Source organism: Ursus arctos, unplaced genomic scaffold (genome assembly GCF_023065955.2).
Source record: "Ursus arctos isolate Adak ecotype North America unplaced genomic scaffold, UrsArc2.0 scaffold_14, whole genome shotgun sequence".
Classification (NCBI taxonomy): domain Eukaryota; kingdom Metazoa; phylum Chordata; class Mammalia; order Carnivora; family Ursidae; genus Ursus; species Ursus arctos.
In genome coordinates this window covers 33,745,110-33,773,029 of record NW_026622808.1, presented here as the reverse complement: position 1 = coordinate 33,773,029, position 27,920 = coordinate 33,745,110, and the positions used below count along the sequence as shown (strand labels likewise).

General features: G+C 56.8%; 1 protein-coding gene across 2 annotated transcripts; it reads right to left on the bottom strand.

Moving 5' to 3' along the window:
- Nucleotides 1–1,514: 1,514 nt before the first annotated feature.
- On the bottom strand, nt 1,515–27,920 carry MAPKAPK3 (MAPK activated protein kinase 3). Of its 2 annotated transcripts, none has more exons than XM_026500934.4 (11): nt 27,808–27,920; nt 27,231–27,507; nt 10,193–10,332; nt 8,960–9,024; nt 8,416–8,495; nt 6,139–6,262; nt 4,853–4,928; nt 4,385–4,509; nt 3,851–3,936; nt 3,506–3,586; nt 1,515–2,950 (listed from the first exon to the last, which is right to left on the bottom strand). In XM_026500934.4, the coding sequence occupies exons 2-11, from the start codon at nt 27,453–27,455 to the stop codon at nt 2,798–2,800; spliced, it is 1,155 nt and encodes a 384-aa protein (XP_026356719.2). In that variant the 5' UTR covers nt 27,456–27,507; nt 27,808–27,920; the 3' UTR covers nt 1,515–2,797. The 2 variants fall into 2 exon arrangements, with proteins under 2 accessions (XP_026356719.2, XP_026356720.2); XM_026500935.4 differs by having other exon boundaries at nt 27,778–27,914.

Sequence of the window (27,920 nt, the reverse complement as noted above, 5' to 3'; positions counted from 1 at the left end):
GCAGTTCTGCCTTCAAACCTATAAACAGACACCCTCCCCAGCCAACTGGGGTGCATCGATTCCCTCTTTGGCTTAAAAGGCCCTGTGACAGCCCCTTCTCAAGGCACACCCTTCCTCCATATTCCATACGGAGCCTGAGATAGCCTGAGATTCGGTAGTATTGTGTGCTATGTTGTCCTTCCACCGGGGGAGTGTAATCTCTCCCCGAGGAGAGAGCCCTGCATGCAGCTTTCACTGCTGCTTTCCCTGCACCCAGCGCGGGGGCTCAAGCGTAATGGGTGTTCAGGGGCGCAGCGAGAGAGTCTGTCTGCAGCCCTGTGACTAGACAATCTACCTTTGCATCTGGCCAGTATTTCACTGGGCAGAGTACACGGCGAGGGTTGCTCCGAACCACAGGTTCTGTGAGGCCCCCAGAATTCATCGGAGGAGCCCAGGGGCCCTTCAGAAGGGTGGGTCACCCTCCTTGAAGCCCAGGACTTTGCCTGAGGTCCAGGAAACCCATGTGATGCTGCTCTGGAGAGCAGGCCCTTGGGAGTGAAACCCCATGGGTAGCAAATGCCTGATTGGGGGGGGGGGGGAAAGTCCTAGAGATAGACTTGGGGCTGGGTTGCTTTTCCCTCTAGCAACTTCAGGTAGTTCTCTCCTTCCTGATGGCTAAGGATGCTGGGGCGGCAAATGGGTGCTGGGCATGAGCCATGCACCAGGCACCTCCCTAGGCACTTCACACACATCACCGGCCTGGATCCCCCAGATGACATCCCGGGATGGGGGGTGGGGGCACTACCTCCCCATTGCAGTTGAGGAAATTGAGGAAGGGAAGCTGGGGGACTTGTCCAAGGTCGCCAAGCTAGGAAGCAGCTCACATCTCAGGAGTGCAGCCTTCTCCCTGCCTTCTACCCTCTCCACCCCTCCCCCACGCCTTGAGGGGACAGGAGGTGGAGGAGAGCGAGCTGCGGGTGCCAGTAGAGCTCTTGGAAAACTGGGAGGTTTCAAGACAGGAGCTGAGGGAATATGCCAGAGTCAGGGCCCCCCCTCGAGGCTGCCCACAAGGGCTCCCGAGGGCTGAGGGTGCTCTACTGCCGGAATCGTCAAAAGACAGTCTCCAGCGTCCCGCCCCCTCCCCTCCCCGACATTCTCGCTGCCAAATGAAATCTGGCAGCTTCTGAAAATAGCTCAGCGCTGCAGCAGGCTCTCTGCCCGCCCTTCAGCAGGCTGGCATGCAGCTGGGGGTGGCCACTGTGGGCAGACGCTGGCGCATGCGGGGCCCCGGGGGTGGGTGTCACACACACAGTGCACTGGGCGCCCCATGGCTGGTGGCATGAGGCAGCTGCCACTCCTCTGCTCCTCTGACCTTTCCGCGTCTGGCGAGGCCACAGTGGCCCTGGAGCCAGCCTGGTATGTTTACTAGGCCTAAAGTGGGGGGTGGGGGGTCCGAGATCACTAGTAGGTGTGAGCAGCCGCCCTTGGGCCACTTTTGTCCACTCGTGTAGACAGAGAAACCCAGGAACCAGGAGGAAATGCCAAAACGGTATTTATTACTATCTAGATGTAAAACCCGGCAGTGTTTTCCTATCTGACGTGGGCTAGGGTTTCCCAGCCCGTGAGAAAGAGGTCAGGAACCAGGCTGGGTGTCAGGCACTTGTCAGGCCTATATCAGGCACTGAGAACCCTGAAGCTACCCTGGGCAGTGTGGGACTGGGTAAGCCTGGACCAGCAAGGAAGGGATCCTCTCTGTTCCGACTCAGGCCAAAGCCGGCACACAGGACCAGACCTTCTAAGCATCACTCGGCAGCCCTCCACTGCCTCGGGTCTGACCCAGAGTGTAGAAAGAGACCCCTAATTAATGGGGAGCCCCTGGGTCCTGCCCCAGCCATCCACTCTCACAAAAGTACCCGAGGAGGCAGCCCCTGCCATCAACCAGGACAAAGTGGAGGATGAACCATTACAGAGAAGCTTTCCTGCCTGGGAACTGGTGAGTGGGTAGGGGCAGGAGAACCGTATTGCTTTTGTCACAGTGACATTTTCCAAAGTAAAAAAGGGTTAAAAATACCTCCCACCATCCCCTGAGATGAGAGGCCACTGTTTGGGCAAGGGGTAGTAGCAGGATCACTAGGCCCAGGACCTCTGCGGGGAGGGCACCCAAGGGGCCCTGTGGGATGGGGTTGCAGCGAGATAGGGCTGGACCGCCCAGCAAGGCAGGCAGATTGACCCTGTGGCCTCCCTCGGGAGACTAAAGGGAGGAAGCCTGAGAGGGTCGAACAGTGTGAGGGAGACCAGCCTCCCCCAGGACTCAGGGGCAGACCCTCAATTGCCCCTTCTCCCTCCCTTGCGCTCTCACTCAGCATTCACAGACAGCAAGTCGGTCGGTGGTCACCATGGCAACCAATGGCCAGATGCCTTTCCCAAGGCCAGGCCCATCTGCCCACCCTACGGGGGGTGCCTCCAAAGGAGGAGGGAAGCCCGCCACAACTGCCAGTGGCCTGGAAGTCTAAAGCCATGCCCCGGCGCACCGAACAGAGCCACGTCTCCCTCGGCCACTCTGGACAAAGGCGCTGCAGCTGCGGCAGGTGTCTCCCTGAGTCCTGGGCTCTGGGCCCTGTCTAAGGAGGTTTGGAGTCACGGTCTCCCATCCTGAAGTTCTAAGTGATGAATTAAAACATGACAAAATGATCCTTTTGTTAAAAAAAAAAATGACCTGAGCCCTCTGGGTCAGGGCCCCAGCACACTCCCGTCTGCCCCCCAGGCTGAGAGGCCCGGCTCATCCGCGGCCCCCGCCTCGGCTCCGTGGCCCCGCGCACTATTGGTTGTGGCAGCCCTGTGAGGCTGAGGAGCTGCCTGCCTGCTTCTTCCTCCGCTTGTTGAGCAATCGGTTGTTAGACGTCTTCAGGTCCTTGATCTGCACCTGGTCGTAGTCCACACGCATGGTCGCCAGGGCACTGGTCATCTCCTCCTGGTGACAGATGTCCACGGAGGTCAGCCTCTGTTGCCTGAGCACCCACTGCGCACCCAGCACTGGGCCATCCCCTTGTGTCACCCAATCCACACCATAGTCCTTTGTGGTGGACACTGAGCTTATCCACCATGGCACAGAAAGTGGAGGGACTCCCTGCGACCACACCAAGGGTAAGTAGGACAAGGACCTGGACCAATGTCACCTGCTAAGAACCACAGGCCTGCAGGGGATACCATCTTGTGGGGCACCCAGGGCACTGAAGCCTGAAGATTGTGCCCGGGGCGTCCTGGGGCTCTGAGCTGCTGTCCCATATGCTCCAACCAGGCTGACCACCCTTCCAAAAGTAGATTGTCGGGGGGTGATGGCCAAAGCCCCTTCCTTCCCTGAGCCCCCGGCCCCAAGTCCCAGTGAGCCAGGAACAGCACCCGGAATGTGGTAGTGCGGCCTGGTGCTCTGAGTGCCCCAGCCGGACCCCTGGGACAGTCAGTGACACCCTGGGCTCTGGTAGCCACCACCCTGGATCCCTGGGTCACAAAGACAGCGTCCACCCACCTTGACCTCATCCCAGTGGTCTCTATCCTCCTGCAGCACTCGGGCCGTGTGGAGCGGGGTCTGCGGCACCACCATTGATTGCTGGAAGGAGCCCAAACCCATGGATTAGAACAGGCGCCTGGGACAGCACTGGTTCCCTGTCCCCACCCCTCTCCTGGTCTCAGGTATAGGAAGCAAGGCTCAGGGAGGTGAAGGGGGCTGACTGGAGCGGGGGCAAAGGCAGGCTCTCGGCGGGGTCCTGCCGCTCATCTGTGGCCTGCATGGCGGCCTCCAGAGCCATCACCCTCCTGCCCGCAGCCCCTCCAGCTTGCCACCCTGCCCGCCACAGAACGAGGAGGCGCTCACACGGATCCAGGGATGGCTCATGAACTGCGTGATGGTCAGCCTCTCTGTGGGGTCTGTCTTCAGCAGCAGGCGGATCAGCTGCTTGGCTGGGGAAGAGAGGGGAGCGGGGAGGTGGCAGAGTTCCTCAGAGCCAGGCGTCCCAGTTCTGCACGGGCTCCCAAACTCCTAACCCACAGAAACAGTGAGCTAATGACTGCTTCTTGTTTTAAGCCTCCACATGTTGGGGGTAATTCATTAAGCAGCCGTAGAGAACGGATATAGGGCAAATTTTTCTGTGGTCCCCAAAGGGAAAATATTAATAAGGGGTAGGAGGAAGTTTTGAGGAGGCAAATTTTGAGCCCATTTAGCAGATATAGAAACTGAGGTTCAGAAAGTTTGGGTGACTTGCCTGGGGTCATACAGCTGGGATATGGGATGTGGGATGTCACACACCCGGGATTTGAACACAGGTTGCTTTGACACCAACGTCATATCTCCCAGAATGAAGGCTAGTGGAGTCTGGTGGAGCAAGCTGGGGCAGAGAGGTTCACTCACCATCTTCAGAAACCTCCGACCACTCTGGGTTGGGGAAGCCATACTGGCCTAGGCGGATCCGCCTCTTCATCCCTGGGGAGATGGCCTGGCCCGTGTTGGAGTAGAAGGGCGGGAAGCCACACAGGCTGAGAGAGAGTGGAGGTCATTCGGCACAGGTGTGAGGGCAGCGCCAGGGTGGACCCCCTCTCCTCCCCGAATCCCTGACTGGGCAGCCACCGAGGTAGCCCCCTTGGCAAGAAGACCAGCCCTCTGCACTCTGGGCTCATCCTAGGAATGCCATCTGCCCTTGCAAGGAGAGACCATCAGGCAACCTGAAGGAGGGGTGTCCCCTGACCAGAGGGGAAGGGCCGCCTACATGAGGAATGACCCACTCAAGCCCCTCACCAAGGGTCGGGGGAGGGGGTGCAGAAGTGGTGCTGAGGGTACAAGGGGGTGGGTGGTGTAGGAGGCAGAGGCGGTGGTACTCACAGGATGTACATGATGACGCCCAGGGACCACATGTCACACGATTTGTCGTACTTCTCTGGACCCAAGACCTCGGGAGCTACCAGGGCAGAGGGCACAGGAGGGCTCTCAGCCCCAAGGGTCTTGGAGCCCAGACAGGAGCCTGAAGCCTGAGCAAGGTGGGGAGCAGGTGTCTGGGTTGGGGGGTGGGGCAAAACAAACTGGTGTCTGGCACCTTCTGGGAAAGCAGCATGTGTGTGAAGTTGGGGGAGGAGAAGCAGCTCCCAGAAAAAAATAAACCCGCTTTTAGGCTGGGCTGTAAAGAATGATAGCCTATGGTAGCCTCCTAGCTTCTTTGGGCCGATACTGGCCTTAGTGAGGGAGGAAAGGGAGAGAAGGCCAGTCTGGGATTTGGTGGGGTCCTGCCACAGGCGAGAGGGCATCCATCCCCCTGCGGCCCTGTGTCCCTTGTCCCCCGGAATGCACAGCCTAGGCCACGGGCAAGGAGGGGCTGGGGCAGGGCTCTGGTTTCCACTTCCAGCTTGGCCACCATCCCATGGGGACTTTTCCTCCCACCTGTGCAATGAGATGGGTAGGCCAGAAGATTTCTACGCCCAAAATACTGCAAAACACATCCTGGTAAACAGGATACCATTTCAGCTGTCTCGGGGGCTCCCCATTCCTTGAGCAGCTCTCTTGGAAGGCCTCCCCTGAGACGAAAGAGCCCTCTGTAACGCGAGTCATCACCCCTGTCTTGGGTGAGGAGCACCTTCAGCAGGGGCTTTTCCAGATCTGGGCTGCCTGCTCACAAGGGAGCTGGGAGCTTCTTCAAGGAAGCATGAGTATATGACATCCCCAAGTCCAGTCGCTGCCCTGGCCTAAGGGACCCTCTCCCTCAAGACAAGTGGCTGGTACCCTGTATCCTTCTAATGTAATAGGAAAGGCCTGCCTACTTTCTGAATATGAATCCCAGAAAGATAAAAACTGGAGAAAAACAACCGCGGTTGGGCTCCGTCCCAAGCTGATGGCAGCCTTTTATCACGTATATATTTAGAGCTGCTGTGATGTCATTCAGCTCACAGGCCACAGCCAGAATTTTCCTGGATCTATTTTCAAAAGCAGAAGCTGAAGTTTGGGAGAATATTTTTGCAGCCTCCGGCCCCCCACGTCACCGCCTCCACGAAGACAGAATCCTTCCCTCCCTCCTTACTGGGCTTTAACCCTTTGGCTTCTGCAACCCACGGGCTGCCCCACACCACGGCAGGGTCCAGTGGGGTTAGGGACGTACAAACCACGTCCCAAGGACTCACCCACGTAATAGGGAGTGTAGCAGGGTGTCTGCAGGGCATTTTGGGTGGTCTCCTTGGCAAAGCCAAAGTCGGTGAGCTTGAGTACTGCATCTTTCTCCTTGGACGTGTACAGCAGGTTTTCAGGCTGGGCCAGGAAGATAAAGCATTGGTCTGGAGTTAGGCACCAGGTGGGGGAAGAGTTCCCAAGATGATCTTCAGGCAGATTTCCTTCACCCCAATCAACTCAGGAGGAGCCAGCTCCATCTCATTAAAAAGACCCGGGCCTTGGTCACCAACAATGTGGGTCAAATATGGAGAAGACCAAGGCGGCTGGGAGGAGATGCCTCCTCACAGAAGGGAAACAGAGGCAGGTGTTCAGCCAAAGCTCTGAAGAGCCAAGTGCCACAGACAGCCCAGGGGTAGGAACTTCGGAGCCTGAGTTGGTGATGCTGCCATGAAATACCAAAATGAGCATTCTGGGGCCAGGCAAGCACTTGTCCTGTACCCCGCCCAGAACAAGCCAGCAGGGCAGCCCGCCTGAGGCTGCTCCCGCAGAAAGCCCCTGCTGCTTAGGCCCCAGGAGCTACACAGAGGCAGCTCTTCCTGGCTGCAGAGCACAGAGAGGCCTGAAGGAAGAGGGCAGTGGGGAGGTCTGCATGGAGGCGGCAGCCCTAAAGCTGGTTTTTAATGAATGGGGAGGACCTAGGGCCATGGAGAAAAGGGGGGACCCTCAAGCAGAGCTGGGGTAGAAGGACAGGGTGTTGGATGGAGTTCCAGTTTGGGGCCAGTGAAAGCCTTTTCACTGGTTCTATTTGAGGTGATCTGACCTTGGATTGGGATGAAAACAGGAAAGCACGTTTAGTCTGTACGAGGGAGTCACCTCTACAGAAGACTACTCTCTCCTTGGGAGAAAAAGGAAGCCAGGGCCAAAATACAGCAGAGTTCGGAAGGTGAGTCTGTCGAGGCTCCACGTGTATCCGGGATCAAAGGATAAATGGGCTGGCAGTAGTCAGCCAGAGGCGGGACCTGATGCGCAGCTGGGCCCTCCGCTCCTCTCGGCCCAGTCTCAGGACAAAACAGGCCTCAGGGTAATGCTCTGGGCCTGGGGCAGAGGGCCCAGGGCTTGCAGATTCTCCTCTGCTGGTGGCTGGCACACATATGCGTATGTATGTGGGGCTGCCTCACATGGTTTGCATTTTACCCATCTGACCCTGATGACCTCTAGGACCCAGTCCTCCCTGGATAGGACATTTGGAGAGCTAAGCCTCCAGAACATGTCTGAAGTTCGTCCACTGAAAGGGCAAGCAGGCCCAGGATTACCTCTGCTCTTTCCTCCTTGCCTCCCAGCAAATGGCTTCTTTCCCTTAAATTGCTGGCATGGGGGCGCCTGGGTGGCTCAGTCAGTTGAGCCTTCAAATCTTGATTACAGCTCAGCCCATGAGCTCAGGCTCCTGGGATGGAGCCCTGCTCAACGGGGAGTCAACTTGTCTCCCTCTCCTTCTGCCCCTCCCCCGCACACGGGCACACATGGCGCTCCCTCTCTCTCTAAAATAAATGAAATAAGTCTTTTTTTAAAATGCTGGCATTAGAGGGCCTAATCTATCAAAACTAAGGCTATTACTTCCCAGAAGCCCCAGCGGTGTCAGGCAGCCTCTGCCTGAGATCTGGTACATTGCATGTTCACAAAAATCCTTGCTGAGGGGGCCCTGGGTGGCTCAGTCAGTTCAGCATCCCGACTGTTGGTTTCGGCTCAGGTGGTGACCTTGGGCTCCTGGGATGGCTCCACACTCAGTGGGGAGTCTGCTTGAATGATTGTCTCCCTCTGCCCCTCCCCTCACCCCCTCTCTCTCAAATAAATAAATAAATCCTTAAAATAAAAAAAGCCTTGCTGAAAGAATGAATGAATGAGTACCAGTGCGGCATCTGTGCAGGCTTAGGCAAGACACAATCTCTCTGAGACTTGTTTTCCTCATCTGTAAAATGGGTAATGGCACCGATCCCACAGGGTTATGTGAGGATTAAACAAGATGCTTGTCAGGGTCTCCTGCCTGGAGGTAGGCACTCGGTTATTCTAAAGCCTACTGAGATTACACGGTGTTTGAAAGAAACAAGGAGACCCATCTGGCTAGAGCAGGCTGAGTATGCTGGAACCATGGGAGAAGTGGCTGGGAAGAGCAGTCTGGGCTAGGGGGCGGAGGCCTTAAATGCCGATCAAGGAAACTCGCCTCCACTAGTGGGTGCTGGGAGCCATTGGGGGATGTAGACTCCCTTCTCTGGTCCCCCAAACCAGAGCCTCACCTTGACATCTCGGTGGGCAATGTTCTGGCTGTGCAGGAACTGGATGGCGGTGCCGATATCCCGCATGATCTCTGCAGCTTCTGCAGACACAGAGGAGGGGCCAGTGATGCCAGTCAGAGGTCAGGCAGCCTGGGCCTTCCACCCGATCATCCCCCCTGTAACGGCACAAGATGGCAATAGCAGTCCTGCTACCCAGGACGCCCATCCTATACCCCCAGCCCAGTCATCCCAATTTCTTCTGGGGATGCCCCAGCCCACCTGGACCTCTTTCCTCAGGCCTGGGCCACCTCTTCCCATCCCAGGTGCTGGTTGGCACCAAGAGGCTTTGAAACCTCCATCCCAAGGCCATGGACAGTCCACCTCTGACAAGGTGTTAACGAACTCATTGAACTCCTTGGGGTATGGACACTCTGTCCCACCTCTCTTGTTCAGCGGGGGAGACTGAGGCATAGGGAGGAGCAGGGCCTTTCCCAGCATCGCACAGCAACTCTGTGTGGCCCATCTCAATCCAAATGCCCCCTCTGGTCCTGCTGCACGCACGTACCTCTCTCAGTGAAAGCCTGGTCGCCACGCTCCTGAATCCGGCTGAAGAGCTCACCACCTTCCATGCTGGAAGAGAAAGTAACTAGAAGCTGGGCCCCCTGAATCAGGTGTCAGCCTGCCCCTGAATGCCCAGAGCTTAGGCCTGGCTGCCCTGCCCCCAGGGAACAGTTATGGGCAGCCTCCCTGTGCCCTGCAGAACCTGGTGCGTAGGAGGCCATCAGCTTGGGTGGGTTGACCTGGACTCTTAGAATTAGGGTAGGCTCAGATCCTTAGATCAGCGGGGGGGGCCTTGTATTCCCACGGGTGCTGCCCCCACCGGGCTGACCCTTGGGCAGCCCAACCCTCGTCCAAGTCTCAGTTCCCTCAAATAAGGGAGGAGATGTCAATTGTCATCATAATCACTGTTTTCTGAACACCTACAGAGCTATGTGACCCTGGCATGGTCCCTTTACCTCTCTGTGCCTCAGCTTCCTCTTTTGTAAAATGGGATTTCTAGCACCAATGTCACAGAATGGTGCAAACTGAGTAAGCAGTACGCACGGAGCAGTTAGAACGGAGTCAGATTTGCCCCACGGCAAATACCACGTTAACAACTTCCTCCACATTTTACACGGCAGTTAACAGAAAGAGAGGCTAAGAGCTACCCAAAATCACACAGCTAGTGGGGGTAGAGCCAGGATCTGAACCCCAAATCTGACTCAAGAGCTGCTAACTTATAGGTTGAGGGGTGCTTAAAGGTAGATGGGAGGAGCTCGAGGGGCAGACACGAGACCCAGCCTCTGAGGAAGCCTGGGGCTGCGCCACAGTGCTGTTGGGAGAAGCCCAAGGTAGAAGAAGCCTCTGGCTCCTGGATCACCCCGTGGTCTCCTGGGACCACGGGAGCCCGAACCCAGGTAGGAAGGAGAAAGTGGAAGTGACTGTATGTCCTGCTTCTCCCCACACCCACACACTCAGGGGGCGGCTGCCTTCTCTGACAACTCCTCCAGCCCCTCCTCACAGAGAGAAATCACACCCAGGGAGTCCAGATTGGAGCCCCAGAAGTTCCCTTCCCACCCTGGTGGCAATGGCCTTGTGGCCCGCGGCTGAGCTCCGTGGGCAAGGCCTGCCACCGCCCCTGCATTCCTCCTCAGGGGCTGGGCCGCCTTCCAGAGCCGAGAGGGCCCCTAGAAGAATGGCGGGAGCCTGGGGGCCACAGAGTGCTGGTGAGGCACTGAGGCGGGGCGGGCCAGCGTACCACTCCATGACGATGAGGAGACAGCGCTTGCCGTGGTGCATGTTCTCGTACACGTCCAGGACGCGCACAATGTGCGGGCCCCCCGACGCCTGCCAGTGGTGGTCCACCTCCTGCCGGGCCTTGGGGCTGTCGTACAGGAGCTGAGGGCAGGTAGGCACAGGAAGTGTCAGGCACACAGCCCACCTCCCCAGCAGCCACCCAGATAGTGCCACCACCCTCACTTTGCAGACAAGAATCTGCCAGCTCAGAGAGGCCTGGGACCTGCCCCAGGTCACCCAGCTCATGAAGGGCAGAATGAGGATTCAAATCCAGGTCTCTCTGAGTTGTGGTCCAATGACCACAAGAAGGCTCTGGGAGGTGGCTGACAGCTTGGAAAGGCTCCGAAGCCGCTTCGAGAAGCCCTGCCTCCCCTTCTGGGGGCTGCAGGTGACGGGGCAACTGAGTGGGCCTTGTAGACAAATCACACATCAGATGTGAGACCCCCAGGCCAGGGGCCACACGTCCCCAGAACTGCGTTTTAACAGTGGGATGGCACAAGAGTTGTAGAGCCAGAGGCAGAGTCTGAGGGCAGGAGGGACCCTAGCTGAAGGAGGTGACAGCCTTGTCCGGGGAGGCCTGTGTTTGGGGCTGAATTCCTCCAGTGACTCAGTGTGGCCTCAGGCAAACATTCACAGCTCCAAGCCACAGCCCACAGGTCTGTAAAATGGAGTAATAACAGAGTCATCCCCACAGCACGCATCACAGCAGGGCACGCAGCGGGTGGGTGGACATCAGGATCCCTGCTGGGGTTCGCTCTGCCAGAGGCTATGGCTGCCAACCAGAAGGCCAATCACCAGAAATGAGCAAGGCCCCGGAGTAGTCCTGCTCTGAGGAGGCGTAGGGGAGGAGAAGAAGCAGGGCAGAGTGAGGAGGGGATCCAGGAGCCAACCTGGTTGCTTCCGGCATCTCACCTCTACACCCGAGTCCTCTCTCTTCTCTGGTAAAATCCCCAGTACACAGCTGAAAACCTCCCAGTGCGGTCCTCAGCCTCACCTATCCTTGCCCCCACTCTTTAAATCCCCATCCCTGTTCCTTCACATAACGGCCACCTCCTCCCCTGGCCTTCAGGCTTGCTTTCCTCCCATTGCCTGCTACCCCTGGCCCCCAGCCCTTTCCGTTCTGGTCAGAATGACGTACTTGCGGACCCGAACAGCCCTCACTCTGCCTATGCCATGTACACTCTTGCCCTTCTCCTTCTCCATTGGGTCAACTCCCTCTTTTTGAGGAAACTTCTGGGCTCAGTTCAGATGTCTCCACCTCTTGAAAGACCTCCCAGCACCCTATACGTCCCACCAGGCTGAGAGCAGCTGTAGGGCAATTCAGGGCAGGTTGGCCTGCGGGTTCCTGGCCAGGGCCGACAGAAAACACTGGGCTCCTGAACAAACAAAGGGTGGGAGGGTGGGCACGGTGCTAGGAGGAAGGTGTGGGAGGGAGAGGAGGAGGGGAATGGATGGCCAAGGAGGGGCCCTGTGGGCCTCACGGCCTGGGCCTGCGCCCTGTGCTTGGCTGGGGGAGGAGCAGGTGGAGGGGCCCTGAGCTGGAACCTCCGAGGCCTCCCACCCTACGCGGGCCATATTTAGGAACCCATTTCCCACACGGATTAAAATAGTCCTTTTCTGAGTGCCAAGGCCCTGCCAACAGGCACAGGGGTGGGGAGAGGGCTGCCCCCAGAAAACACAGTAAATGCCCCCACTGGCCTCTCTGCAGGGAGATCACAAGGGCCAGAGCCCCACCCAGGCCCAGCTGCCGTGAAACCTCCTGGGCTGTCACTCTTGATCCCTCAGGCTGGGATCTGTCTTCCCCATAGCCAGAGCCTTCTCCTCTTCCAGGAGTCCCCCCCAATATCACCTCCTCTCCGAAGCCCTCCCTGACCACCCAGACTAAAGAGGACCTCAAGGATCCCTCATTCTCCCTTCACCTTTTCTTTTTTTATGTATGTGTTTGGTTCCTGGAGGTATACTTCACATACAGGAAAATGCACAGGTCTCAAGAGTCCAGCTCAATGAGTTTTGACAGCGGCACACCCCCCTGTGACCCACACCCCCAGCCGGACAGAAACCCTTCCAGCTTCCCAGCGAGCTCCCGCGTCATCGCCCTTTTTACTTCCCTCTTGTGCAGCACTGGCTCACAACCTACAATTAGCTTGTTCCTTTGATAACACTTTAAACAAACACACACATAGAGATATTGCACTTTCAACGTGCCTGCCTCTGTTCTGAGCACTTTATAAATATCAGGAGCAAGGGGCTTCATTATCCCCATTCCTTAGCTGAGAAATGGAGGCAGAGAGGGGAAGTAACAGGTCGCAGACCACACGGCTGATTCCCCAGCCAGGCCGGCACTAGGCTGCCTCCCTTAACAGACTGTGGGCCCACAAGGGCACGGCCAGCCTGCCTGGTCATCCCTGGGTCCCAGTACTGGGGCTCAGGGCCTGGCACAGAGCACCGGCTCAGATAATATTTGTAGATTTATGGAACAAATACATAAAGGGGTTAAGAGGAAGAAGCCCTCACAACCCATCATGAGGACAGAATAAGATTAAATTGAGGAGGGCCCAGGAAGGCTCAACGAACAAGAGGCATGACAACCTGGCCAAACTTGTTCCCCACTCTACCTCAGCCACCCTCCCTGGTGAGCCAGACTTTACCTCCTCTTCCAAGGAGCCCATCCTGACTGCTCCAGCCCACAAGACCGTTGCTACAAATGGCAATTCGTTGGCTTCATTCATGCAGGTACGCGAGTCCACACAACCCTTCATAAAAGATGTCCCCAAGCAAGAGCCCCACTCTCCCAGCGTGGGAATGAGCACAGGGCGGGGGTAGGAGGTCAGGCTCTACTCTTACTCTCACTGTAACCTTCGGTGGCTCCTTTGCCTCTCTGGGCCTCTGTTTCCCTAGGATTGAGCTACAGCACTTGGGTTAGACTGGGGGAAGGGAAACCTCTGGTCAGGGGCTCCTTGCAAAATAACTACGATAGCCCCCTCCCACATCACCGCCCCTGTGGAGCAGCCCCTAAAGCTCCACGGACCCATATCCAAATGCCTGAACCCAGTGGGGGCCGCCTGGTCCCAGTCACAGCTGGGAAGAAAAGAAGATGGGGTAGCTCTCTGACAAGCCAATTTGGCAGACCCCACCCTTACCTCACTCCCACCCCCGTCCCCTGGGCCCCCCCGGGTCCACCAAAGCTGAGGGTCTGTGATGGCTCCTGGGCAGCCGCACCAAGCACCCAGCAGGCACCCACATACCCACAAGGCAGAACCCCGGCTTCCTCCTGAAGGGAGGGGCTCCCGGCTGCACCTGAGGTGTGGGCCCCCACTGAACTTAGATGGGCATCAAATCTGAGATGACATTTCTCTGAACAAACGACACTGCTCTAGCCTCAGGCTTTGATGAAGCCGTTTCGACCTCTCCCTTCTCCCTCTCTCCTTCGCCAAATTCTCCAAGCTGCCCCCAGAGCCTACAGCCGAATGGCCGAGACCCCTGCCAACCCCACCAGATAGTGGACCCCAACAAAGGTTGAGGCCGAGGGGCCCACGGGCGCCACCCCCAGCAGCACCAGGTGGAATGGGAGCCTCAGGACTCGCCTGGCCCCCTCCCTCCCTCTGTGCTGCTTCCTGTCCCACCCAAGGACAGGCTTCGCATGTGGGTGGAGGAGCTCCCGAGCTCAGGAGCTGGGAAAGCGAGAGCAACATTGGACTAGAAAACAATTTGCAGTTTACAAAACACTCTCTCCCCTTATCTCATGGGAATGCTGGTGCCGCCCTGTGAGGCGAGCAGGGCGGGGCCGGCAACCCCAATTTACAGACTGAGGAAAGAGAGGTTCAGGAGGATGAAGTCACTGCCCTGGGGCCACCAAACTGGAGTGTGGCAAGGCTGAACAGGGAGGAGAAGGGACTTTTGAGAGACTGTCCAGACAACCACTTCCTGAGGAGAAATGAGAGGAGGGGGTAGCACCGACCAAAACTACTGCTTACAGGCCTCGGGAAACCTGCTCTGAAATGAATGTGTGCACTGCTGTGGGTGCACAGGGGTGTGGGGTGCATAGGAACATGGATACAGGCGCGTACATATAGGGGTGTGTCCCTGTGGGCACACGGGTATAGGGAGCATGGGGGTGGGGGACATGTGTGAGCACGGGGCCGTGGGCATACATGTCTCCAGCCCCTGCAGTGGTGGCTCTGAACCCCCAGAGAGTGGGACCCATCCATCTGTCCATTTATTCATCCAATATTTTCTCTCTCTCTGAAGTGCCTGCCACAGTACTGGGCACGGAGAGGTGCCCAAGAAGGGCTGGGGGTCTTGCTGCCACTACTCCACCTGTGACCGCCTTGCCCAAGCCCAGAACCCTCCACTCAGACCTCCTCTCACACTGAGGCCCTGTCTTCTCTATCACCTCACATTGTCCAGAGCTGTAAAAGCACTCTGTCTGCTTTCCTAGAGCATCAGATGGAATGGGATGTCTGTAGTGACACAGCTTCGGGACAAGCCCCCAACCCCCTACTTCAGCCACCTCCCAGCCCCAGAAAAGCCACCTCCCTATGCTCACCCACGTATCTAGTGTCCACAACCAGCTAAGGGCAGCCAGACTCTTCTCAAGTAAAAAGTGTTCACAGTCTCTCCATCTGTCTCACACACTGGAGGCCCCAGGCCACCAGCCTGGACAGGCAGCCTCCCCCCACCCAACATCCACACTCCCAGCCAATTAACCTGCAGCCCAGGCCAAGCTGCTCTGTGGCCTCTGTGGGAACACCCACTCCTTCCGGGGGAAGAGAGCTAGCTTGCAATCTCTCCCATCAGTGAGGCACTAACAAATTAAGAAATATTAACTCCAGATTTCATGACAACCCGCAGCCTGAGAGACAACATCCTTACAGAAAAGAGAACCTCCTGGAGGCCAGGCATCCAGGGGCTCTCACTGCCCGATGGGCCACTCTAAGTCTCATTATTTCCTCTGCTCTATTCACTGACAACAGGAGTTCAGGCATTTTATAATCCTAAAGCATGACAGAAACCAACCAAAAAAACGTCAGATTCTCTTTAGAATGCAGAGAAAAATAAAAGGTACCAGAAACCCATGTAAGCTAGTAACTATAATTGAGGACACATTTTACTTCTGAGCTTCCTGATAGTCTTGGCAAAGAAGGAAACCAGATAGGCTCTGCTGCTTTTATCACCCTGTGAAGAGAAGTACAGAGAGTCACTGAACTTTTTCCAAGACAAATTTCTCTTTTTTTTAAAGATTTTATTTGTCAGAGAGAGAGCGCGCGTGCGTGCGCAAGCAGGGGGAGCACCAAGTAGAGGCAGAGGGAGAAGCAGACTCCCCACTGAGCAAGGAGCCCAATGCGGGACTCGATCCCAGCACTCTGGGATCATGACCTGAGCCGAAGGCAGACACTTAACCAACTGAGCCACCCAGGCACCCCTCAAGACAAATTCTTAAAGGGATTTAGCATCAGACCTTACATGAGGGAAAAGTATAACATTCTGACAATGCCTTCAATAATAATTTTGCAAGACACAGAAAGATTCACGTGAACCTATCTGATATAAACTTCCTCCTAAAGACGGGGGCTGGCATGTGGCATCGCAGCCTGGCACACCCACCGGGAGCCACAGATAACCTCACCAGACCCTATACTTTCTGGGGATTCCAGCTTTGTTCTGTGTCAGAGTATGGAGAAGAGAAAGGCGGAAGGACCGGTACGTCCCCCCACAACAGCTCTTCTCGCACTTGGGGGTCTCACCCCAGCCTCAGGCAAGGGCAGCCCGGAGCACTGAAGAGCTGCATTTCTGGGCTATTGATTGCTTCGTGGTGCACACGTTCAATGCCAAACACCCGGGCAGCAGCGCTGAGTGGGATGGTATCGGAAAATACAGGTCTTCAACTCCCATCTTGTTCACTGTGGGAAACCTCCATTTCTCCGCAGAGAGAGGTCACGGGTAAGAAAATGCACTTGGAACCTACCACGCTCCTTGACTAGAGCGTCCCACTCAGCCGTGTCTAAGGTCCCTTCTGGCTCCCTGTTCTGATTATATGGGATTATTTGTCCCCTGAGAAAGAGCTCTGATTTTAAGAGACGTAAGAAGAGCTGTAAGAGCTAAATCCATCTTACAGGCAGTTGTTGAGCCCGCTGCTGCCTTGTGCTGCCGGCACCAGTGGGGGTTTCCTCCCCACAGCCCCCCGGCCCCTGGCCGGCCCCTCATCCTCTCCAGTGGCTCAGTCCACTCAGAGCAGAGGCCACAGCCTCTGGGCTGGGAGCGTATAGACTGACCTTGAGCTCAGGATTCAGGCCTTCTTAAGGCCTCGGTATCTTCTTATGAAGCCAGAGCCAAGCCCCCGGTCCCCGCCCTGTCCGAGGGTGCGGGTGCTATCTGGAGAGCTGCCGGCAGCAGCACGCCTAAGTTTTTCGCCACAGTTTCGAATTAGAGCCTCCGACATGTGCCACTATTCTCACACACGCTCATTTCCCCAGCTTTTGTAGCTCATTAAAGGAGCTAATGGAAGCAATTTTGCAGCTATGGATTAGCTGGCCTCATGCCAGATCAGACCTCACTTCATTAAGTTCTGGGATCCTGTCCTCCCTCTCGCCCTGTCCACTTACCTCTCCTTCTCAGAGGCTAAGTGCCAGGGAGGTCAGCTCGCATGACACCGCTGACCCCGAATGCCCCGGCCCCAGCTGGATGCTCAGGGACCGATAGCGTCAGAGCAGTTTTAGCCACCCCTTCATGAGAGCTGTCCTGCCCTGGCACTCGGCCAGAGGTGTGTTGGCCACTGCATTTGATCACTGACACCACCTCCTTCAGTGTTCACCGTATCCTGAGAAGAACCAGCATCATCCTTTTAACCGTGGGGAAACTGTGACTCCGAGAGGTTAAGCGACTTGCCCAAAGTCACACAGTGGGGAAGCGAGAGTCAGGACTTGAACCCCTCTGTTCTCTTCTAGGCAGTGGGGACCACACAGATAGCTGCTTTGCTCCTTTTGTGTGGGGTTTGGCCCCCCACCTCGGGATCTAGATGAGACTCTGCGATAACAGTGGCTGAGGAGACTGAGGCTCAGGGAGGTTTTGTGGCTTCTCAGGGTCTCACAGCTCACACGTGGCCACCTCTACATCCAGAAGTCTTTTGGGAACCGAGATTCATCCTCATGCCCAGGGAGGCCTGCGCATTTTATAGATCCCTCCCCCACTTCTGCCAACGTGTACTGGCCCTGCCTGAAGGCTAGGCCTGGAGCTGAGGCTGGGAGTGTAGCCGAAGGTACTCTGTCCTCAAGGATTTGGGGGTCTATGGATGAGTTACAGCCAATCAGAGTGCTTGATGAGGATGTAAGCCCTGGGGAACTGGTCCTGGCTCCTTCTCTCCCTGTTCTTTCCTTTCTAGAGCGAGAACCCCAGCAGAGCAGGCAAGACGGGGAAGCCCAGCCAGGGAAGCCCAGGAAGAAGAGGAGCCCCAAAACAACCCCCTTCCAGGCCAAGGCCAGAGCACCGGATGATAGGGGGTAGAGCACGGGAGTGAGGGTAGGACCGCTGATAGGCTGGGAGCCTCCCTGACCACCTCCCACCACAGTCCTGGGAGAGGAGAGGATGGCTGAGGCTCCTGGCTGGCTGTCTTCCCAGGAAGCTCTGTCGACAGGAGATCCAACACACGTTTGGAAATGGTCGAGTCTCCGGAACACAAGACTCCTTCAATTTGCTAAATTTTGATAGCCTCAGTTTATCTGTTTCCCACCAGCCACAGACGACCTGGAAACAAAGGCAGAAGTGCTGCCAGGTCTGGGGAGGGAGATGGTTGGAGACAGGTGGGAGAGGGGAAGAATACTTCCAGAAAAAGGGAGCTGAGCTGGGCTCCAAGGCAGGGAGGGAGAGGGACAGCAGGAACACAAGTGTTAGCTGGGGCAGGCCCGGGGGGTCCCAGTGCCCCCCGCCAGAGACCGCGTACTATGAAGGACCAACTGTGGGCACGGGACTCCAGCTCAGACAGTCCTGGACTTCCATCTCCACTTGCTTCTAGCTTTGGCTAGGCCATTCAACCTCTCTGAGCCTCACTGGTCCCATCTGGAAAATGGGAGCAGTGACGGTACGCATGTTCCCAGGTGGCCATGAGGACGGAATAAGAACACAGAGAGAGCTCAGATTAGCACAGTGCCAAGTACATACTGAGTGGAAATGGGTCTTGAGGTTTGCTTGGCTCTAGGATTCCCCCAGGTCTGCCCTGAGGTGGCCCCATACTCTTCACTTCCAGAACTTGGGGAAATCCAGATGCAGCCTCTGGGACCAAGGGGAGACAGAATCTTTGCAAACCAGCGGGTCACAGGAATTGGTCTCAAACCCTGAGGGGGCAGGACTGGACCTGGCTTCGCAAAAATGGACCAAGAATCAAGAGTCTATACATCTTACTCTGCTGTGAACAGCCCAGTGAGGAAAGGACAGACCCTCCAGGGTGGCGAGAGGGTGAGAAGGCTGATCTCAGGGGAGGGATGCTGAGGTGGTACCCCAAGGTGGAGACCAAGGGACCCAAGCCAAGGAACTAGCCCAGCTCTCAGCTTGACAGACTAGAGGAGGGGCACAACTTCACTCTCTCAGGTGGCAGCCACCCTTATACCCCTCAACTCCCCCATGCATCCTTTTGAGCAATGGCCCTTTCTGCAAAGTGTGTGGTGACTCTGGGCCAATCCCTAACCTCTCTGAGCTCCGGCTCCCCAACTGTGGAAATGGGCATGCAATCTCCTCACGCATGACAATGGGGACAGGAGGACAGGCAGGTCTGGGACTATCAACATCTACTTCACCGGAGGGGAAAGAGGCCCAGAGAGAGCTACATCCTCTGTCTCTCAGAGATCACACCAGGAGTAAGAGGCAGGACCAGAACTCCCTTTGCCCGAGGCAGGTACCAGATCCCAGCACTCCACCCAGAGCCTTCTGAGAGGGGGCCTGAGGAGAGGCCACTCAGGAGCCTTGTGAGGCCCCAGAATACATACTCAGAGGTTCCAGGTTCTATTACCCTCCTTTAAAGTTCTTAGAGGAAAAGGCATTTTTCTGTCAAAATCAGCTATGTTATCGGTGAAACATTACCCTGGTTCTATTTCTCCTATGACAGTGTAAAAATAGGACATTTTCATCCTAAGACTGGAAAATTTCAGCAAACACAAGTGCTTTATTCTCATCTCAGAAGCAATGTCCCTTTAATGGTCGTTCCTCATGAAGAGACCCCCACCTCAGCCACAGTCTGATCCCGCAAATGGCCAGCTGTGCCACGGGAGTGCCTACATAGCCAGTGGGACTACAGAGGACAGTGGCCACCTTCCCTAAGTAGGGAGTGACCAGGGCAAGTGAGGCCATGCCCAGGGACCCCTACTGAGGCACCCAGCAGGCCATGCCCCTGGTCGGCCCTAAAGACGGGAGACCCAACACCTTCTGGCTCCGAGAAGAGTGACGCCTGGTCTCCCCCTGGACGAAGTGTCACAAAGATAACAAAGGAATAAATGTGTGTGTTGGGGGAAGGGGGGAGACAGACTGGACTATTCCCAGAGGCATAGTGCCGACACCCTAGGGAAACTTCTGACTCCACCCCCCTCCCCAGACCTGCTCTTTCTGAAGCCAACAGCCAACATCATATCTGCTGGCATCTCTCCCATTTCCCTTGGCTTCATCCATGTCCCTGCAGCTCCCCACACAGGCTTGGGTGAGCACAGGCAGCCATGGCCTCACTCAGGCTCCTCCCAGAGGAGTTTCCAACCTCCACTGGCCCCTGGCTGCTCTCCCTCTCTTGCTCCTCTTCTGCTAGAGGGCTCTGAGGGTCCCAACTCCTGGGGAAATTTCCTGGTCTTTGAACATGCCATGGAGCCATAGCGATGAGGAAGGGGAAGTCCTCTGAAAGACCAGGGTAATGGCCTGGCCACACTGAGGGACGCTCCTGCCACGGGAACGGGCAACAGTGACTCATCCCCACTGTCTCAGGCCTTCCTAGGGTAAAGATGTGCCCTGGTACTAAAGGCTTTAACTGAGCAATGGAGTACAGTGGAAAGGGGTCTTCCAACCTAACCCCAGAGCTCCTGACAGTAGGAGAACACAGACCTCGCTGGTGGAGTCGCACAGCTGACCATCCCCCTGGCAACACCAAGTACCAGCTAGCTTAGGAGAGGCATCTTGGGGGCCCCTCCAGCCCGTCTCCATGCTGCCCATCTATATGCACCACTACTTACCTGCCTGCTTCCCTGGCAATGCCCACAATCACTGCCCACCAAAAAGGTCTTCACACCTAGAAGTGGGGGGGGGGGGGTCTTGTCAAGCAGAGTACCCAGCCCCTCACCTTACAGATGGGTAGACTATGGCCCAGAAGAGAGGTCTGGCTCCTGATCCCCGGGGATAGCTTGACTGCCAGACAGGCCAGACAGGAGGCTCTGAGGCATAGCATTGCCTTCCTGAATCTCAGCCTCTGCATCCATGACACGGGGGTGATACGACCCATTCTTAGATTCTTCTGTGTCTGGGTTCAGCATGTAGGAAGCACTCGAGGGATAAGTGGGGGCTCTTACCCCCATCCCCCACCCCCAACTTCTGCCCCATGTGCCACTGCCTGCCCGAGAGCACGGAGGCTACCTGCCTGTTGCTCTGCCACACCCGGAGAAGGGGGCTTGTTTATGTTGGGGGAACATCTACAGAACAAGTCGTGAGTCCCTTGTTGGAGGCTGACCCCTTAAGAATGGGGTGAAGAGTGTGGCAGGCCCAGGCCCTGGCCCATCACACCCCTGAAAATAGCCTCAAGCGTCACAGGTGATGGGGTCGGGGCAGAGTGCTCGTCCCAGCGAGTGTGGGGCAGCTCACATGCACTTTGGTCCCTTAAAGTAGAGGGAGTTGCACCTCATGTTCAAGCCCTCCCAGTCCCTCCACAAGTTCCTCCCACTGGCTCTGAGGCTCTGGCTCTGACCCCGGCCCCTTCTCTCCTTAGCCGCCACCAGAGAATCCTTGGGAGTCACACTGCTCCTGATCTCACACTGTTGTCCCGAGCGGAAGTCTCAGACCACTGAGCCATAAAAGGACACCCAACAGCAGAGGCCACGGCCGAAGCTGACTTCCTACACTCCACAGGGGACTCCTCGGGTTACAGCTTGGCCCAAATGTTCCTGACTCCACTGCTGTGGCTTCCAAGGCCACCAGCACCTGGTCAAGGCCAGCAGCAGGAGGGGACATTGTGAGTGGCATGGGTACAGCCAGATGCTCCTCCTTCCCGTCCTACCCCTACCCTACCCTGTCGGGGGGAGACTTTCAGGGTGACTAGCACGAATCCCCAGCACCTGACCAGCCCCCATCTGTCTGCTGCCTGCCCTTGGCCTGCGGGCTGCCGAGAAGAGGCCCATTAAGCCTGAAGCTCCTGAGCCAGAGAGAAGCAAGGCCAGAGAGGGGAGGAACTAAGTGACAACAAGGGAAATAAAGAGGAGAAAGAAGAAATGAAAGCGACAAGGAGCTAAGAACAGAAAGCGCCCCAAAGAGAAGCCAGCAAGGACAAAGCCCGAGTCTAAAGAAAAAGGCAATCCTAACACCAAACCCGCAAAAAACCCAAAATCAATATGCTCAGCGTCTCTGGCCTGTTCAGTGCTGAAAAGGCCTCCTGAGGCTCCTTGTTCCCCCAAACAGCAGCCTCCTCTCATTCTCCTGCTCTAAGCAAAACCCCCACGGTTCCCAGCAGCAGGATTTTATTCACAATTACACAGGGTCTAATCCACTTAGTTCCAAAAGGGTGGGAGGGAAGGGAGGAGTCCAGGACCCAAAATTCCTTTCACACTATTCTTTCTCACCCCACAAGGGGCTGGCTTCCCCAGGTGCACGATGAGCCCAAGGGAATCCTCATTAAGGCCAATAACATGCCACCAAAAAAATGCACTCAGGCAGCTTCTCATGTGGAAACACATGAGATCTTGAATAGACGGGAGCAAGGCCAGCAGAACCGCGGTTCTCCTGGAAAAAACACAAGAGCCGATGGGAGCCATGTTCTTAATGCCCCGAGAGCAGAGATGCACACATGCAGGAGGGCTGGGTGCACACTCTTACCAAACCTAGGGATGGCCGCTGTCTTCAACTCTTGCCTGGTGACCATCACCTTTGGACACCTGGCAGCCAGTCACCAGGCTGGAACCAAAGGAGGTGAGGGGACTGCAAAGCCAGATGCTCCAGCTGCTGCCCCCTCACAGGGGTGTCCCATGATGATATCCCAAGAAGGCCCTTGGAGAAAAAGATGAGGGATCCAAGTAGGGAAATAGCCTCAGCAGAGACATAACAGACCTCTGCCGTCGCAGACACCAGGCCCTTCCCACACAGTCTGAACTAAAGGACAGCCCGGGTGACCCAGAAGCTTCTACAGCACCCTGAGCAACAGTGCTCCACGAGGGTTCTGGCGATGTTAGGAAAGAAAGCTCTGGGGGAAGGAGGGAGGATTTCTGCCCACTTAGTGAGGGAGGACACCAAAGACAGACAGAAGGTCCCTGGGGGCGCAGTATGACTCTGGTTTGTGGGAGAATGGGAGGGAGAGTCGCTGACCCTTTTTCAAGGGCCTATGTAAAGGCCTCTTCTTCCACAGAGCCCTCACGGCCCCTCGGCAGCTCCCAGCGTCTGCCGGGGCCTGGACGCCTGCCCCACTGAGATCAGCGGCATTCTGCCAGGACCCACGGCTGGGAGCGGGGAAGGGTACTCCACGGCAGGTGCTGAGCAGTCCAAACCAGGCACGCCGTCACACACGCCCTGTGCCCTCCTCTGTCATCCACATCCTTCTCAGACCGGAGGCCTGGATTAAAGCCGGCAGTCTCTTCCAGGAAGTCTCCCCTGGCTGGCCCAGCCCAGACACAGTTTCCTCTCGCCCACTCACCAACCTCACTTCCTGCCTGTGGCAGTCTGGACTCTGCTGGGCTGGCCTTGTCTGAGACTCACCAGGCTTGAGATGAACCACACAACCTCTCTGAGATAGCCCCACAGCCGTCATGGCCCTTGCGGGCTGGCCGGTGGGACCATTTGTCTACTCACAAGCAGGGAGTCCTGCACCGTGAGGAGAGCTGGGCAGAGAGAGACAAATCTGAGCAGCACCACTCAGGCTCCCACTGGAGCCATGGAGGAGGAGGCCAGCACCCTTCCAGGGGCCAAGTCTTAGAGACCCTCCCATGTCCGCATAAACTAGCATGAGGCTGGCATCAAACCGCCTTGGCTCACATCACAGCCCTGCCACTCTTCACCTGTGCATCGTGGGCAAGTCATTCACCTTGCTGAAGATCAGCAACATTACCCACAAAACGGGAAAGACAGGAATTCGGTAAGAGAACACGTATCATGCATTGTGGATAGGGCCTGCCGGACAGAGGAGTCTGGAAAACCGTTAGCCATCTATGAGAGTATTAGAATCCACAGTACCAAGGCCTGAAGCCTGGAGAGCTGGCATCAGCTCCTGGCTAGGATGGGAAGATCCTGGCAGTCCCAGCAGAGGGGAGCCCCAGCAGTGGTGTAGGCTTCGAGCACGGCTTCTAAACCCGTGAGCAAGGCCATTGGGGCAGGTGTGAAGCAGCTCAAAACAACCAATTTCTGCCCCAAACGCCACTATTTGCATTCTTCAGGGTTTGATGCCCTTCCCAGGGTCTTTGTTTAAACAGCCAATTGCCCACTCCTGAGAATTCAGAAGGTTCCACCAGCCTAGACGCACATGAGTTCCTCCAATTCCTTCCTTCCAGGAGAGGGTCAGCCTGGGGAGCAGGTTGGGTACAGTGAAACCCCTCCTGGGGGGAGTCCATGGGACAGGGCTGCCAGCCCCTCCACACGCTTCCTGATTTGTTGACTCGGTAGCCGATGGCCCTGCCAAGGCTGATCTGACCGGTCTGGGTCTGGAGATGGCTGGTGAGGGGGTGGCAGCTGCCAAATGAGAAAGTACCTGGCCCGCCTGGCAGCCGCACCCAGCCTCAGACCCAGCTCCACAGCACCAGCTCCAACAGGCCGGCCCCTCCCATGGAGCCATGTGGGGAACTCCCCGGCCTGTGGCTCCAACACCCCACCACTCCACTCTGTCTGATGAAGAAGAGAAGAGGAGGGCACGGGGAGCCCCAGGGGCCTCCGACATACTCCAGTGGTCAGAGAGGAGGGCCCCAGAGCCCAGAGAGCAGGGGCAGGAAAGAAGACTCCACTTTCCCCACGTGCAGAACCCCTCTGTCCTCTCAAAACCTTTGATTGTGTTTCTTTAAGTGCTAAGGTCACTCCTGCCTGCCATGAGGCAGAGGACCACAAGTGGGCTGGGCAGGCAGCTGGGAGTGGAGGAGACTCCGGCCTCTGCTACAATCTCTCATCCTAATCAAGCTGCATGATTTCTGACCACTGACTCCAAGTCACAGTTTTCATATATGTGATAAGGATGGAGGGGTTGTGTCTCGGATGTGGTGGAGTGACTAATGGGGGACAGATATGCAGGGCTGTGCCCAGCTAGGAGTGAAACTGAGGGGTACAAATTCATCAGTTAGGCCTAGGAGGGGGCACAAGATGTCAATAGGAGGCAGCCCGCTGCCCCCCGTACGTGGCAGGCAGTCCCCTCTAGGTCCTGCCAAGGGGACTACAGCAAGTGCTTAGGGTGGAATGGAGAGTGGAATGACCACACCAGCAGCAGAAGCTGGCCTTGGGAGGGAGCCTCTGAGTGGGAGTGAAGCCAAGATAGACCACGACAGTGGTCAGGGGCTGAGGGGAAGAGGCCCAGCTTCCCAGGGAGGAGCCTTCCCTCCAGGGCCCCCAGAGAATAGTAACAGCTACAGAGACTGTGACCACAACTTTTCCTGTTTTAGGAGTGCCTGCTATATTCCGGGTTTCAGGCTAAGCACTCTCTGCCATCTTGAGCAACAGGGCCAAGAGGACAGGCAGGGAGAGAGGCCAGGGCGGTAGGCCTGTACCACCAAGAAGGGCAGAGATGGCAGAGGCTAAGCGGAAAAATGCCACTCTCCTCCTGAAGGCAGGAGCCACCATTTACAGTACTGTGTACTCTTGGAAGATGGTAAAGACCTGCCAGATGGTAGAAACTTCCAGACTCTCACTAGAGGGTGACTGGGGGCGAGAAAAGGAAGGTGTTGGAGTGGAGTGGAAGCCACATCTAATCCATGTCCTCCTAGGGCCAGCTCCTGAAGGTCCCAAGACAGTAGCCCTAGCCACACTCACCCATAAAGCCTAAGGGGGTATAGCAGAGGAATTTGTTCTAGGCCTGTCCTAGTTTCCAGTCTAGAACAGAGAAAACACTGAGGCCCTAGATTCAAGAGGAGGTGTTTTAGAAACTGCTGCGGTCAGAAGTTTCCTCAAGTCATTTGTCAGACACAGCACCTACGGAGAAGGGCCTAGACCCGGTCCTGCTTAAAGCTGGTGCTGCCTGGGCCCAAGATCTCTGGCCTCCCACTCTATCCCTGCCTTGCTCACAGCATCTAGAACACCACAGGGCTGATCAGAGCTCCACCCCGGTTCACAGGGCCAAAGCCTTGGTATTAAGAAGAGGTTCTCTGGCTTCACTTGGCCCCTTGTCTATCTATCCAGAGGGCCCCTGACTCCAGCATAGGTGAGAGAGCTAAGATGGTGCTGAGGGAAGGGGTAGAGACTCCCCCCTGAGAAGAGCCAGTTTTCTCTCGAAGGACTCAGAGAAGGGCCCCCCCAACCCCACTCCGCTGCTGGGTTAGTAGGTGAAGAAGCTGTGCCGGAGACTCAGCCTCACCAGCCCGGCCCTGAGCCTCCTCCAGACCCATCCGATCAGCCCTACTGCCCCGAGGAAAGACACAGGGAGTTGGACCCAGGTCCCTGCTCAGATACTTGCAGACACCGTGTCGTAAATAAGTCCCGTAACCTCTCCAGGCCTGCATCAGGCCCAGTACCAATTACTCTGCAGGCATCATCTCATTCCAAGTTCACATCAACTCCTTATCTTTCCCACTGAACAGAGGCAGAAACCTGATTTCCAGAGTCCAGGCCCTAGTCCAAGGTCACGGAGCTGGCAAATGCAGGCAAGAGATTAGAGCTACGTCCATAGAACTCTGCACTCAGGCTCATAATTGAAATGTCTGTAAAATGAGAAGACCCTTCACTGTACTCTAATTTTCCTTGCCACGATCTACATGTCCAGGTGGCCACTGGCACAAACTGCAGTTGAGTGAAGTTCCCAGTGACAACAGATTCAAGGCATTCTGGGTATGGGGCAGGGTCCTGGGCCCAGAACTAAATGACTTAAGCCAGAACTATGTGGCTAGATCAGCCACCCCCAGAACTCCCTGGATTCCACCTATATCAGTGAGTTTGGCCTCTAGGGAGCCTATGGTGTGACACAGATAGATGGTTGGCCCGCCCTCTGCCCAGGAACCAGGGTGAGTCAGGCCTGGAGCAAGACCTGCCCTTTTCGACATAGGGCCGGTGACTCAGCTGGAGCCCATCAGCAACCTCCTTCTCACAGATGTGGTGGGCACCATCCTTGCCCACCAGCCAGCCCTGGGAGGCTCCCACCCACCACTCCAGCCCAGGCAGTCAAGGGCCATAGAGAAAGCAGCCCCACCCCAAGCCTTGGTGGGGACTCAGCCTCAGGCAGAGGGAAACTCAGATCCATTCCAGTCAGAAGATCTTCTCATGAAAAAAAGAAGAGCTTCTCATGGAAGGAACAACCAAGCTGAGTGAGAGAACTGCACACCCCCCCCCCCACCTCCTTTGGCCGGAACACATAGGCCCAGCCATAACCCCAGAGTCAGGAACCACTCCTTCCCTGTTTCCGGGTCCAACAGACTCTACCCATACTGACTCCACCCCCTGCTCTCTGGGACACCCTGAGCTTAGCTAGGCTAAGACTTGTTTTCCCCATCTGTAAAGCAAGGAGGACCAGGAGCCTGACCTTACAGGGGAGTGTGAGAATTCAAGGAGATACTGATCATAAGAGGCTTAGCAGGGGTCCTGGGCATATCCTATACCCACAGGCCTCTGCTGTTGGGCCCTCCAGGTCACCCATGGAGCAGTGAGGGGTCACTGACCTTCAGAGCACATTTCTGCCCAGTGCGCCTGTGGAAGCACTCCAGCACCTTGCCGTTCACACCCAGGCCCAGCACCTGCTTGGACAACTGGTAGTCATCGGTCACCGCATACTTCTTGGGCTCCCGCCGCCCCCCGAGGGCAGGAGCGCCGGCTGAGCCGGGTCCGCAGGGTGCACATGGCGGGGGCACAGGGTCTCCTTGCTCCTCTGCTGTCTCGCCATCCATGGCCCCCGTGGGGCGCTCAGAGGCGACCCCAGCCTGGCGCGTCCAGGGCCACCTGAGGGAGAAGGGAAGAATGAGTTCCGCTCAGACTCCTCCAATACACCCCAGCTCGGAGCCCCTGAGCCTGGCTGGGCTGGGGCACCAGACAGAGCCGGGAGTGGGAAGCGAACTGTCCGAGAGTACGGACGCGAGGCAGGGGGGCGGTGGTCGCGCAACCGCGCACTAGCGGGTCCTGCCCGACACCTGTCAAGAGGGGAAGGGGCTGGGCGCCTAGAGGCCGCGAGGTTCTGGGGCGGGAGGTGGAGGGAGCCCTATGAGGGCGTACCTGGCGAGGGTGTCCCTGACAGCAAAGTACCTGGCTGGCGCCGGCGAGGGGCACCCACCGCTGCCCCGTGAACCCGCGGCCGCGAGCTCCTTGAGCCCAGTCGCGCCGGTGGCGGCTCACGTGACCGCTCCCCTTCTCCCCCG